The sequence below is a fragment of the Pongo pygmaeus genome, chromosome 2 (assembly GCF_028885625.2).
Source record: "Pongo pygmaeus isolate AG05252 chromosome 2, NHGRI_mPonPyg2-v2.0_pri, whole genome shotgun sequence".
NCBI lineage: Eukaryota > Metazoa > Chordata > Mammalia > Primates > Hominidae > Pongo > Pongo pygmaeus.
This window is the reverse complement of record NC_085930.1, coordinates 126,548,064-126,563,355: the sequence shown is the minus strand read 5'-3', so window position 1 is coordinate 126,563,355 and position 15,292 is coordinate 126,548,064. Positions and strand designations below refer to the sequence as shown.

Here is a 15,292-nt window from a genome sequence, read left to right as displayed (position 1 = left end):
AAAGATCCGGGCATGGTGGCGCATGCCTGTAATCCCACCTACTTGGGAGGCTGAGGCACAAGAATCACTTGAACCCGGGAGGCAGAGGTTGCAGTGAGCTGACATCACACAACTGCACTTCAGCCTGGGTGACAGAGTGAGACCCTATCTCAAAAAAAAAAGAAAGAAAGAAAGAAATTTTGTTTTATTGTATTAATAAATGCAAGCCTCTGAGTTGCTCAGTATATATATTCACTTGCTTACCCTCCCTCAGTAGTTAGCAAAGCAGAAAAATAAATAAGGTCAAGATCATTCCTTTCTTTGTCATCTATTTATTAGTATTTTAGTGAGCACAGTAATCATTTTCTTGTTTGAAAATGTTTTGAACATCTTCATAATCAGTTTATTATCTTGCCAGGCCCAGTGGCACACACCTGTAATCCCAGCTACTCCGGAGGTTGAAGCAGGAGGATTGCTTGGGCCCAGCATTTTGAGACCAGCCTAGGCAACATAGTAAGACACCGTCTCAAATATATATACATATATATACACATATTTCTTTTCCTCCCACCATATGGTAATACAATGCTAAGGGCTTCAGCCTTCCAGTCATCGCCCCTTTTGTTGTGAGGCGGAGTTTCGCTCTGTTGCCCAGGCTGGAGTGCAATGGTGCAACTTCAGCTCACTGCAACCTCTGCCCCCAGGTTCAAGCAATTCTCTGCCTCAGCCTCCCGAGTAGCTGGGATTATAGGCACCTGGCACCATGCCTGGCTAATTTTTGTATTTTTAGTAGAGACGGGGTTTCACCATGTTGGCCAGGCTGGTCTCAAACTCCTGACCTCAGGTGATCCACCCACCTCAGCCTCCCAAAGTGCTAGGATTACAGGCGTGAGCCACCGCATCCGGCTGCCTATTTCTTATTATTACTAGCTAAAGACATGTGACCTTTTATAGCACTTTCTCATTTCATCAGGCTGAGTAAAGTGAGCCCAATTTAGCCAGAACAAAATGTCGTGGGTTCCTCCCTGCTCTGCGAGTATCATGCCTCACACTCACACTTAACGCTGTCTGTCCCTCTCTGGGGCAGACAGCATAACATAGGAAAGCCACCTTCTGTCACATACCCTTTTAATTCTTGCTCAGAGCAGGCACAAAATGAAAAGGCAAGACCAGCCACCACAAAACGAATCTTACCTGAGCTAGGTTTTCAATCCCACCCAAGCTATGGAGTATTTCCTAATAAAATAAAAGCAACAAAACACATGTAAATGATGAGGGTGGAGGGGGAAGTATATTTTACATGCAATTTCTTTACTAAGTTTTCATATTTATAATTATTTTGTGAAGGTCTACATTCTAATATAAATATGGAAAACTTATGGTATGTCATTCATACTACCTTTAAAATAAACTATTAATAAATATGAAAGTTGGGTTGAGGTTAAGAGAATGAATCTGTGCTTAGAACTGCAGCCTGCCGCCTCATTCTTCTTATCTCCTCCTGTGTCATCATAAAATGTTCGAGTTGAGAAGAGCCATTAGACACCATTTCATTCAATATTCTTATGTTACAGATGAGGAAAACCAAGACACAGAAAGAAAACCATTTTGCATAACTGACGAACCTGGATGAGTTCATCACCAAACTCCAAGAACCCTCTGCTAGGTCTCTGCCTAGTGTCCATGAACCAGCAGCACCCGCATTACCTGGGAGCTGAAAAGAAATGCAGAATCCCGCACCCACCCCAGACCTGCTCAATCACACTCAGTTTCAACAAGATCTCCAGGTCATATGCACGTACAGTACAGTTTGAGAAGCACTGCTCTAGGACAGAAAGAGCTTCTCAAAATTATTAGATGAATGATCTTATTAGACCCATGCTCTAAATAAATGTAAAGATAATTTTTGACAATGTCTCATGATACAGGACTTTAAACTGTGAAATGGACCAGCCTGGATATCTACTAATAGTAAGTGCTCTTAGGTTAGCCACATTGTCATTTATCTATAGACAAATATTCTCAGGTGGCTTTAACCTGCTTAATTACATCTATATTGACATCTCTCTCCTTACTTAACATGCACACAAGGAAGTTATTTGAAACATAAACAAGAGCCATAATTTCAATTCTGGGAAGTGCACAGGGACGAGTACATGAGCGTGGGAGAGAACAGTCTAGTTCTGCCATGAAGCCAGTGAGTGGGCAGACTGGGAAAAGGCACAGGGACCTTTTTCTCTCAAGGCCTCCTGGGTCAAGGATTTCATACTCTGTATAAAGTGAACTTGGAAATACTGAACACACTTACAACTAAATTAAATTTTAAAAGAACATTTAGAACTCAATTAAAAATAGTTCTATGACTACCTACTAACTTGAAGCCTCATCAATGCTATTCACTCTAGAAGAGTTATAATTAAAGAGCATGAGAATATTGTATGTACGATCTCTATTTATGGTAGGAGGTTTCGTACACATAAAAATTAAAATAACATTTAAAACCAGTTATATTTATTCGACAAACATTTTTTCCATTCCACCTATGTAAAAATCCTTGAGTTAGGCTCTGGAGACACAAATATGTAGATGGCAGGGGTGCGCTTTGCTGAGCTGTAAGCAAGCATAAGGTGGGTATACAAACAACTAGAACTTAAGACAGAATGAGATAAGTGTTAAAAGTAAATTATACATGCAGTGTTATGAGGGGCCAGAATAGAGACACCTCATTCCTGCTGAGAGGACTAAGAGACACCTCATGTGGGTGGTGGTCTCTAAACGGGGACTGGAAGGATGGATGGATTTGCTGAGTAAAGATCGGGAAGAGGTGAAAATAAAGGAGATTCCAGCAAAGAGAACAGGAGGCTCAAAGGTGAATAGAAATTGTGCAGACAAAACACCAAGACATGCTGTAATTCCGAGAGAAGCAGTTCCATAACTCCATGGAGGGCATTATTGGGAAAAAATGTTAGAAAATTAGGGTGGATTCACACTGTGGGAGGACTTAGATGTGAGCCTGAATTTGAACGTTTTCATGCAGACCATGATACCCAACGAAAACGTGTGAGCAAGTGACTGGCCAGAATTAGCTGTGGGGACTTCCTTCTAGTCATAAAATGAACTGGAGATGGGGAGGGTATCAACTGGGAGCTCAGTTGGGGGTCAGTGACAGCAGGAATAAGAATGGAGAGAAAGGGATAGTATTTGAAGCGATATGATCAACTGAACATGAAGAAAGATTGGAAGAAAAGAAGCAAAGTCAATGACATCAGTCTATTTAAGAGGGAGTGGCTGGGAACAATGTCATAATTAACTAACACAGGGAAAGAGAAAGGAATAGGCTGAGATAGAGGAGAGGACTGTATTTTGGACATACTGCAGTGCCAATGGGAGGCCCAGGTGAAAAAAAAATACAACAGGCCACAGAAAATGAGGTGAGGGCAAAAGATTAAAACCTGGGAGTTGTTCACATGAAGGAGATTTATCTGAAGCTTGGGAGTGGGAAGACACCAAGGAAGAGAATAATGTTTAAATGGTCATGGTAATGTTATTTTTAAATGTTTGCCATGACAATAAATTTATTCAATAATTTTGATGATATGGGACTAACTCAATGTTTCCTAAACCATGTCCTGGAAACAGTCATTTTATTTCGTGCAGTGGATGGAATTAGGCATTCTACCAAAAAAAAAAAAAGAGAGAGAGACAGAGAGTTTTATTGTCCAATCAGCTTGGGAAATGTAAGGTAAAATAGATTTAACAAATTCTCTATCTCAGGACTCTTTGGAGCTGCTGTGCACTATAAGTCTCTAAAAGAAGAACTAGTGTGCAGCTTTTCCTAAACATCCCTAACCAAAGCACACTTCGTTTCCCAGGACACGTATTACTCCTGTGGAATAAAGTTTGAGAAGTGCTGCTATAGAGTGGAAGAATGAGAAAGACGCTTACTCCCTCTTACAGAATTTTGTCATTATGTTATGTACTCAAGAATTTAACCTTCATTTATGAAATGAACACTTGCCCTCCATGCTCCCATGGAAAGTGGAGCAAGGCCAGGAGACTGCTTGCAGACCCTGGCCTTCCTTGCATTTCCTTTCCTTATACCAACAGGACTGTACTAACCCAAGAGTGTAAACTAAAGAAAACCATGACTACAAGGTATGTATACACATGGGCTTAACACTTCTAGTTACTGACCTGAAAAGCAAATATGACTGCAAGCTTAGATTACACCAATGCGCCCTGTGTGCCCTTTTAGCCCTCAGCATCTTTCCCTTGTCACAGGCCAGAGGGCCATAAAACTGGTTTCTATATTTCTGAGTCTAATGACTTGGAGAAAGTCCCCTGGGTAATCTGAACTTGAGTTCAATCTGTAAACTGTGAACAATGTCCTTCCTAAGCTTACCCCCTGAATTGTTCCTTTTTTAAAAAAAATAGACTCAATAATACAATACTGGTAAAAAGTACGTTTTTAAAAATGGAGCACATTTTGCCAATATATTTTTATTACAGCCAAAACTGTCATTTCCATTTAGGTGCTCTCATCCTAAGCCTACGTGGCAACTAAATCAATGAATGCTGAACACACTGCATAACTTTTAACACTGAATCACTGACATGACGATTTACTCCTCTGTTCAAAAATCATCAGTGGCTCCATAAAGTTTATTTATTATTTATTTATTTATTTATTTATTTATTTATTTATTTATTTTGAGACAGAGTCTCCTTCTGTTGCCCAGGCTGGAGTGCAGTGGCGTGATCTTGGCTCACTGCAAGCTCTGCCTCCCTGGTTCACACCATTCTCCTGCCTCAGCCTCCCGAGTAGCTGGGACTACAGGCGCCCGCCACCATGCCCGGCTAATTTTTTCTATTTTTTAGTAGAGACAGGGTTTCAACGTGTTAGCCAGGATGGTCTCGATCTCCTGACCTCGTGATCCACCCACCTCGGCCTCCCAAAGTGCTGGGATTACAGGCGTGAGCCACCGCGCCTGGCCAAAGTTTATTCTTTGGTTATGATTTTAATGCCCCTCTGTGGACTGGCCTTTACCTATCTTTCTAGGTTTGGAACAGTAACCACTCTTCTAAAAGGCTTGGTATACTTGATTTGTAGGAGGATGAGAAAAAAAGGAAATACAAGAGATACTTCTAAAGTTTTCTACCGTCAGTCTGACAAAATATGGTGACATTAAAAGAATCAGGAATTGATTCCAAAAGTTCAAGGATGAGGGGAAGAATTGAAGAGCTCCATTATAAAGTTATTGAGTATAATATGCTACAATTGCTGTTCTCAAAGTTTTGGTCTCAAACCCCTTTACACTCTTAAAAATTACTGAGAACCTCAAAGAGCTTTGTTTATATGGGTTAGAATGTATCTGTTTATATTTATTGCATTAGAAATTAAAAGTGAGAAATTTTTAAACACAAGAATACACAAGTACACATGTTCCATCAGCTACCAGGGCCATGATGTCATGAGATGTCGTGTAGCTTAGGGAAAATTCCACTGCACACATGTAACAGAGTGAAAAGACAAATAACATGATTTAGAATAATTTAGCATCATGTTGAAGATAGCTTTGATCTTGTGGAATCCCTGAAAGGGTTTCAGAGACCTGTAAACAGTACACGGGCCCACACTTTGAGAACCATTACGCTACTGTGTCATCGAGGTGGTTGTCTAACATGTCTCTGGAAACTTGGGACTTAAAGGGGAAAGTTTGAGGCTGAAGATATGAACTTGTGAACAAACAACAACAACAAAAAGATAGTTGAAGCCAAGAGCTTGGAAGATATGGGAGAAGACAATAAAGAAAAAAAAAACTTTGGGGAAGGTTATTTAGGAAGACAAGGTTAAGAATAGGAATGTGTAAATAATACCCAAAAAATGCTGAATAAATGCTAGAGGTTCTCAGGATCAGTAGGGGCAAAGAGAAAATGTGGTAAAGTGTGTCTCCTGCTAAAAACAGGTTGGGGAATGTAAGGGCTGAGAGAAGACTACTCAATCCCACTATTTTTTATTATTGTTTGTAACATAATTACAATTCAGGATCTTTTAAGGTTTTCTCTTTATCTTTGATAAGCAATGTGCTATGGCTTCACTATAGTGAATCCAGGTGAACATTTATCTTTATCCTGCTTGGGACTCCAGCTGTAACTGAAATCTCAATACGTGTCTTCCTTTAATTCTGAAAAACTCTAAACAATTATATCTTCAAAATGGCTTCTCTGTCATTCCTTCTAGTCTTTCCTGGCTGGAACATTCACTAAACATATAATGGAAACTGTACCAGCAGGAAAGGTCCAGTCTACAAGCCACCAGTTTGCAACCTCTGAGTCGAGGAATGAGGACTGCAGCATGGCCCAGTGTGGTCTATTTAAATGGCTTCCAGAGAGAACCTTGTACATAGAATTCAATGTGCAAGTTATGCAATACATCAGTCCTGGTGGAAAGCAACTGGATTCAGGAGACATAGCCTGACCTTTCAAGAAATATAGTATGAAAGTAGGAGGAGGACTTGAAGGAATAGCTGGGTCAAGAGAAGGACATTTTTATGATGAGGAAAAATAGAAAGAGAGCAGGTAGAAGGGTAAGCCTTGGCCAGGAGGAGGAATATTACTTCTGAAATATGAGGGAAATGGAGTTGCAGGATAACCCAAATATTTCAAACAACAAAGAGAAAATAGGATAGCTCCCACTGGGATGGCCTTGGGCTTCCCTGTAAAACAGAGGATGATATAATTTGATGAGAATAATGGGGGCAGGAGAGGGTTTGGTTGAGAAAAATGAAGATGGCTTGAAAGAGCCGCTATGGACCCTGCAGTACTGACTGAACAAGAGAGGAAAGGAACAGATGCCCATGAAAAAGCCACGCTGAGAGTCACTGGCATAAGTCGCAAGTTGTAGTAAACCCCAGCATAGCTTTGTGACTTCAGCCAACAATTCTTGGCACCTCAAGATGTTAAACAACTGCCTGAGCACGTGGTCTTCTGTGTGGAAAGAGTGCAGGGAGGACAGACTCGGAGATAATTCCCTTCTATGGAAAGGCTGGCCATTAGGACAATATTCGTTTAATATGTGTCTTGGTCACAAAATCTCATAAAGTCATCTCTGAATTTTTTCCTTCAGAGGGCAGTACAATCAACCCTGTTCAATCCACCCAGAATGAGATTAAGAAAGGCATAACTTTAGATGGGAGATCAGCAGAGTAAGACACTCTTACCAACAGCTTTTCTGAACAAACAGAATGTCTCGAGGACAAATATTTGCTAGTTCAAGTCAGATTAACCAGACCTTCCTCCTGGAAAACTTTATTAATATTACACATATAATGTTTTCATCTAAACTAAAACACATTGGGGAATAAAAGACGGCGCTATGAATAATTAAATGGGAACAGTAAGCACATAATAAGACTGATCCAGGCAAGAGGAAACTTATGGCCCATGCTCATTTATACATGACCCAAACAGAATTGCGAAAAGCAGCTCAGAAATGCATGGAACACACAGTTCTGTATGGTTGGTCACAGGAAAATAAGGATGCTTACCTACCCAGAAAACTGTGAGCAACAAGGACAGAAAGCCATTTCAAGGATGCCCTGGCTCACATATCCAAAGGGCTGTGGTTAGCTAAATTTCAATAGCACAAGGCCAGTTTAGAATACAGTATGAGGAATAGGACAATTCTTCTAATGGAAAGATGTGTAGTGCCCATGAATCCCAGAAGAGTCCAATCAGAGCATGCTCTGTGGCTGGTTGGTACCAAAATACTTTCTCAAATGCCAAATATGGAAAAGATGGTTACTTCTGAAATATGAGGGAAGTAGAGTTGCAGGATAACCCAAATATTTCAAACAACAAAGAGAAAGTAAGATAGCTCCCACTGAGATGGCCTTGGGCTTCCCTGTAAAACAGAGGATGGTTACTTTTCCAAACTTGGCACTTAAGGAAACATATTCTGACTCAAATAACAATTCATCAATAAAATCGAGTTCCAAATTAAAGGTGTGAGCTTCCTAGTAGCTTATGAGGACAGGGCATAAAAGGAGATACTTTTTCAGTTAAAAAAAAAAGTGTTAAGTAAGCTTTTCTTCAGAGCCTCACAGCTAAAGCACTATGTCTTTGCTACTCAAAGTATGGGCTGTGAACTAGTAGCAATAGCATCCCTGGGAAACTTGTTAGAAATGAAGAATCTTGTTTATACCTACTGAGTCAGATTCTGCATGTACAAGATGTCCAGGTGATTCCCATGCACATTAAAGTTTGAGAGGCACTAAAAACAGAGGCCAGGCATGGTGGTTCATGCCTGTAATCCCAGCACTTCGGGAGGTAGAGGCAGGCGGATCACCTGAGGTCAGGGGTTTGAGACCAGCCTGGACAACATGGTGAAACCCCATCTCTACTAAAAATACAAAAATTAGCCAGGGATAGTGGTGCATGCCGATAATCCCAGCTACTTGGGAGGCTGGGGCAGGAGAATCGCTTGAAACTGGGAGGTGGGAGTTGCAGTGAGCTGAGACCATGTCATTGCACTCCAGCCTGGGCAACAAGAGAAAAACTCTGTCTCCCAAAAACAAAAACAAAAAAAACCCAGAGGTGGCACATCAAAACATCAAACTAACTACTGAAAGAAGAAAAGATTTTTTTTTTTTTTTTTTTTTTTAGACAGAGTCTCACTCTGTCACCCAGGCTGGAGTGCACTGGTCCGATCTTGGCTCACTGTAACCTCCACCTCCCAGGTTTAAGCAATTCTCCCTCCTCAGCCTCCTGAGTAGCTGGGACTACAGGCACGTGCCACCATGTCCAGCTAATATTTTTGTATTTATAGTAGAGATGGGGTTTCACCATGTTGGCCAGGCTGGTCTCGAACTCCTGACCTTAAGTGATCCACCCACCTTGGCCTCCCAGAACGCTAGGATTATAGGCGTGAGCCACCATGCCCAGCCAGGAAAAGATTCTTGACCTCAGTGCCCTCCTTTGGGACAAGCAGGAGGCTCCTTGCTCACGTCTAACTCAAATTTGACTTCTAGAGGTTGGGAAGGGATTGACCCTGGAGCAGCTAGTAAAGCTCCATTGGCTGCCTCTCAGCCACATGAGCAGGCCACCACTCATCACTGCTGACTTTGACCTAGGGAGCTGCTTGGCCTTGAACATGTTTGAAGATGTAGCCAAGTGTATACCTCCTTGAATGGTAAATGGTTTAAAATACCAGATAGCAAAGAAAACATAGACCAAAAAGTTCAATCCACTTAATCCCATAAGTAATACAACAGAAATATACAAATTTTTGGTCTCCATTAAAGCGCTCCTCTCAAATCTTTTTAAATAGTAGATGAGACATTCCCCATATATGGAAGCTATTGAGTTGTGAGAGAGAAAACAAAAAGTAAACATGGACTACTTCAAAGAAAAGCCCACCGGTCTTTTATTAAGACTTTATAACAAGTAAAAAAAAAAATTGTATTTTTCCAACCAACCTGATAATATGGATCCCTCATTAGTAGCCTCAGACAGATTAACACTCTCAGAAAATGAATAGATGGGGCTCGATTAACCCACTCTCTGAAAGAAGAAAACAAAAGAACATGTTCACGTTTAAAACCCCAGTGTAACAATTCATAAAAATGCAAGGCTATGAAGGAGTATAAAGAACACATGAAGCACTTAGTTAATTTGCACTGGGGACTGTTATTTGGTACTTGAACACTTGACCCATTTTAATTCAAAACACATTTAAACTATCTTTATCAGTATGGAGGAGAGGCCCCCCCAAACTTATTTGGTTCATGCCACCACCCTTACTGACTCAGTAATATTTCATAGTACCCTAAGATCAAAAGAAAGAGCTAAATGTTCCAAAATTTAGGTAGGTCCAACTTGGTAAGAATTTATGCCATAACAAATTGGTATCCATTTGAAAAAATAATACATTACATCAAAAGATTATTTTCATAACCACACTTACTTATTAATGGGGATGTGTGCATCAGTAGAAACAAAACAACTTCTCAAGCCTGGCAATCAGTCTGGACTTCACCATCTTTGTTTTCTCTTCCCCCTTTCATATAGTACTTTTTTTCTTTTTATCATAACAACCACTGAAAACTTAGCTTCTGAAAGATATGCCATCAGCTAAAGGAAGGCAGGATGACCTAACATTGAAATTACAAACTGCCTTCAGTTGTTCATGCTGTATCTGATGGATGTTGAGTAGCACTGAGGGTGTTTTTGGTTTTGTTTTTTAGAAAATTGAAAATAGCTCACAGTGTCTCCTGGGAGTTCTCTGCAACCCTGAGGCAGTTTGGTGCTCAGTTTGGGAAACACAGGGATAAAGTATTTTTTTAGATGAGTTTCCCCAGAAGCAGACCCTGAGATGAAGATTAGTGCGCAAATTAATGATTGAAAACATGCTCTCAGGAGAGGCCAGTAAGAGAGTGGGAGAAACAGGAAAGGGAAGAGTAGAAATCCATGCAAGGGTATCACATCAGCCAAAATCTCCCCTCAACCCAATCAGTGGGGCTCTGGAATGTAAGTTACTGCTCAGAGTTGTCCCGTACTGAGGCAAGGGCACTGGGCTTTTCTATAGTACTGAAGCTGTTGCCATTCGCTAAGAGCTGCAGGAGGGACCGACGGAACATTTCCAGACACTCCCACTGGCTCTCTGTGCCTGCAGGCAAGGCAGACTCAAGGAACCTGAGGGTGGTTGGTGCAAGTGTTGTTGGACAGGAAGGTGCCAAAACCAAAAGGGTGAGAACGGGAGGATTCTGGGCAAAGCACCAATATTTCCCTACAGTTCTATAGTGAGATTCAGCAGAACCCTTTGAAATCAAAGTCACAGTCACTGGAGAAGTCATATTATGACAGAAACTGAAGGTGTATTTGCCACAGGTCTGTTCAGAGGGAAAAAAACAACAACAACAACAATAAAAAACCTGGATTTTTGCTTCGAACATTGAATATAGCCAATATCCAAAATACCATCATCAGATTTCTAAAGAACTATTCAACTTAGAAGTATCCCTTCAATGTCATCAAATGCTACAAGTATTCACTCAACTACCTTTTGAGAGGCTTTCAAAAAGTATATTTCTTTAGCAAAGAATGATTTAGTTGCATCCTTCAAAGGTCTTTAAAATAAGGACAATTGCAATTTTGCAATGTTTTTGAAAGAAGCCAGACACTAATCAAATTCAGAGGTGGTCACAAGGCCTTGCACCCAGCAGCTACTCAAATACACATGGATGACCAATTCTCTGATTTAAACCAGTGTGGCAAAGGTAAGCACATTTTAGGAACCTCTCACTTAGATTTAAACCTAAGGGAGCACATCAGTCAAGACAGAATCCCTCCACTGACATGCCTCTATGAGCTCAGAAGCTGAGGTTAGCTTAGAAGTAGGAAGTCAGGGTAGGGATAGTCTATGCTCTTTGGTGACACCCACATCCCTTCCTGACCCGGCTGGGCCACTGTGAACAATTTCTATTTTGTCCCTTAGCTGTCCCACATCCAGTTATAGCTAGTAGTAAATGCAGTCAAAATGTTAAAGCTTTTCAGTCAGCTCCCAATATTGCTTCATAGGCCATAGAATGTGCACAATGCAAGGTGCATTTCACATCAGTTGTTGAGGATACTTGTACCCAAAGAGTTGGAGCAACAGAGCCCAGACTGAAACTACAACCCATGGCTTCCTGAATCTCAGTTTGATAGTCGGCATGTCTGAAATTGACTTCATGAACTCCCCCTCAAGCCTGATCCTTCCAGTCATCTAGGTGACCAGACAGAAACCCTTGGTGTTTTTCTTGCCTCCTCTATTTCCCTCACATTCTTTGCCAATTCCTCAGCAAATCCTGTCTGCTCTACCTTTAAAATATTTGCCTCCACAACCTATCCACTTCTCACTATCTCCTCCACCACCACCCAGGATCAAGCCACCATCATCTTTTGCTTGAGCCATTGCAAAAGCCTCCTATCTGGCATCTTTGCTTCCAGCTTTGCCCCTTCCTTTACTCTCTCACATCTGCCAAGGTGATTCTTTACAAACACAAGTCCATTCATGTCACTCCTCAGCCCAAATCCTCCAACAGACCCCATCTCGTTCAGAATAAAAACCAAATTCCATACCATGACTCATAGGCCCTCCAGGGCCTGGCCTCCCCATTACACCTCTGGCCTCATGTCTTTCCACTGCCCCTTGTTCACTTCCTCCCAGTCACGCTGACCTTCTCATTACATGGCTGGGCCAAGGTCCAGTGCCTAAAGTGCTTCCCATGAAAGCCTTTTGTGGCTTTTCAACACTGGAAACTCATAAAGAATTTGAAAGATGTTCTCCATGATATGAGGCCAGTCACCTGCAGTTGTTCTAACCACAGTGTATGTTGTGCAGAAGTGGCCAACACAGCACAGACTGAACTCCTGAGGTGAGAAAGAGAGGCTGAGTGCTGCCATGCACTGGAACTTGGAAACAGAAGGTGGTCCCGGCCAGGTGACACTTGCTCACACTGCCCTCCAAGCTAGTTCCATAGTGGTGCTTGGTGCACACGTTAACAAAAGCCTAAAACACAAAGCATCTTCTATTTCATACTCAGCCAAGAAAAAGCAAGGGAGATAATGGAAGCTATTCTAGACTAGAATCTATATAATTTCTCCCACATCTCCCACCTCCACAGCTGAGCTGATTGTGTATCCAGCAAGAATAAAGATCTGCCCCCTTGTCAAACAGAGCAATTACTTAAGCTGTGGACCCATGCCACCCATTGCCTGGCCTGTCCCACACTGATCCTCTGCCTCTGGGTACAGTTCATCTTTGTCTCCTCTATGATCCTGAGAAATTCAACTCTGCCCCCAAACCTGCACGTCTCAAACCTGAGTGAAGAGAACCATCTTCCTCAAAGTTAGGATGAACATTTGTAGTGACTGCCACTAGAGGTGCTACTCCTCACCCCACCATACTCACACTCCACCCCAAGCCACTCACCATTCCTTCCATCTGCAAAGACTGACTTCATGGGAAGGAGGTTGATAGGTAGGCTCTTCCCAAAGCCTTATACTCCTGAGTGCTCATTATAGATTACAGTCCCCCAACAAGGCCTGGCTCTGTGGAGAGATGTTGAGTAAGATGTCCAAAGAATATCACTGGCTGAGGATTACTCTTCCTTCCATCACCAAGACTCTTGGCAGCTATGCTGCCCACCACAGTTGCTATCAACACCTTGGCCCCTCCTCTGGCCCAGCACCCTGTCAGTGACCCCTTTTTGCCAAGGGGACAAAGCCCAGTTTCCTCTGAAAATGGAGTCAGGATTCAACCAATCCCAAAACTGCCAGCCAGGCAGAATTATCCAAGGCCACATCCAGGATATACTATGGGTTCATCCTGACTTCAAATCGGACATACCCTGCATTGGGAAAAATAAACCAAATTTGAAATACATTTTGAATTCAAAATAATCATCTATGGGGGCACTTATAAAAATATGGTTATTCTAAAGCTCCTAATACAGAGAGGATATCTTTAATCTTTATAATTAGGAAGAGGGCACACGACAAGTTTCTCTTTCAGGTGTTGGGTTAGCTAAAGACAGCATGTAGCCTGAATTATAGGGCAAAGATACTACATCCCAAAGATCTAACAGAAATAATGATCAGGTTGCAACAGCTGCTAGCAACCTAGTGATGTTGAATGCTAATTACTTTTCATTATTTAAAGGAAAAGCCATGGGGCATTTTAAGAGATGATTCACGCTACAAATATGTGTACAGTGGTATTTTTACTGTTAGCCATATACAAACATCATGAGGAAATTTCATGACTTTTTCAGTGATTTTTCATATTAATATAAATATAAAAAGTTTGTTTCCTTCCCACCTCCCAGGAAAAAGAAAAGAACAAAAATTCCAGAATAGTTTTTTTTTAAACTAATAAAGAAGTGTATATAAATGAAGAGTTCCAGAAAAATCTCAGAGTTGAAATTTCTGTTCCAACCAAATGGCATTTTTGTTTTGTTTTGTTTTGCAATTTGGGAACTGAAGCCCAAAGCTATTAATATTTCTACGTGGCCTCTGCTGCTGTAAATGTAAATAGAATTCCTGGTGTCTGAGTCCTCTGGCTTCTCCTCTCTTTGCGCTGACCTCTGAAAGAGCAGTTGTTCCTTCCTTGGCTCTCAGCCCTTAACCCACTGCAAGGACGGGGCACATGGGATGAAGTGCTGGTGTTCAAGGAGAATTGCATGCTCTGTAAGACTATATATATATATATATATATATATACACACACACACACACATATATACATCTGTTTGCCAAGAGCTGAGGGACTGGGAAACACACAGCTTAGTGCAACTGGAGAATTACAGTGAATAATAGTGACAGATTGTCAAGACAGGCACCTTTATTTTACTGACTCAGCAATTGTGGCCTGGAGGAGCTGAGTGTCTGGCCCACAGCTACACAATAAGTAACAGAGCCGGGTGCCAGACTCCCATTCCAGTGCTCTTGCCATCCCTCCCCTCCACCTAAGTCTATACAGGGATGGCTGAAGAGAAAGTGACTCTGCAGACATGTTTAATATAGGAACAGTAGCATTCAGCAGAGTGGCATGGGGGCAGCCCTGAAAAACCTGTCTGCAAAGATAGTATTTCTCTAGAGGCCATGTCTCAATATAGCAGCCACACAGAAGCAAATTCACGAGCGGGCAAATATTTGTCCCCTCTTATGACTGAACTTATGCCACTGTTTTCACAGGACTATTAATACATGGCAGCGTGATCAGATCCTGCCACCCCTGTCCATGACCACCTGCCATTCTGCTGTCAGCATCAGGTGCCATCTTCTGCCATCAATATAAAAAGAAGGAAAAGCACTGGAGACACATTATTTGAAAAGGGAAAAAGTAGCCAGGGTTTCAACTTCTTACACAGTAAGAGAAACAAATATGTGATGTGAGGGTTCCGAGTAAAAAGTCAGTCCACGAAGCTGTGCTATTATAATGAAGCAGGGTTAACTGAACCCAGGAACTGATGCAAATGGCAGAAGTGACAACTTTGACCGTCATTTGTAGCACACTCTGTCTCTTTCATGTCACAGCCCTTTTCATATTGTAGTACTGTTTTCATTAACACACAAGACAAACCAAAACAACATGCCATCTTTGACTCATTAAAAATAGAGGAATTCAAGCCTATTTCAAAACAAATATCACCTCAAATTCATAAAACAGAGTCCCATTTTTTTGGATAGCTGAAAAAGTAAAATTCACATCCATGCAAAACTTAAAAAAAAGCAACAAGAATATATGTGAAGAAATTCATCCTAAATGATT

The 15,292-nt window shown here is 41.4% G+C and overlaps 1 protein-coding gene across 17 annotated transcripts in view; it reads right to left on the bottom strand.

Moving 5' to 3' along the window:
• The window catches only part of NEK10 (NIMA related kinase 10), a 264,785-nt gene that overhangs the window by 208,021 nt on the left and 41,472 nt on the right, over nt 1-15,292 (bottom strand). For all 17 annotated transcript variants that reach the window (XM_054479800.2, XM_054479798.2, XM_054479804.2 and 14 more), the window contains 2 exons: nt 9,456-9,540; nt 1,174-1,215 (listed from right to left, as the gene is read on the bottom strand). In XM_054479800.2, coding sequence (XP_054335775.1) covers nt 1,174-1,215; nt 9,456-9,540 — 127 coding nt within the window. The remainder of the gene's footprint in view (nt 1-1,173; nt 1,216-9,455; nt 9,541-15,292) is intronic.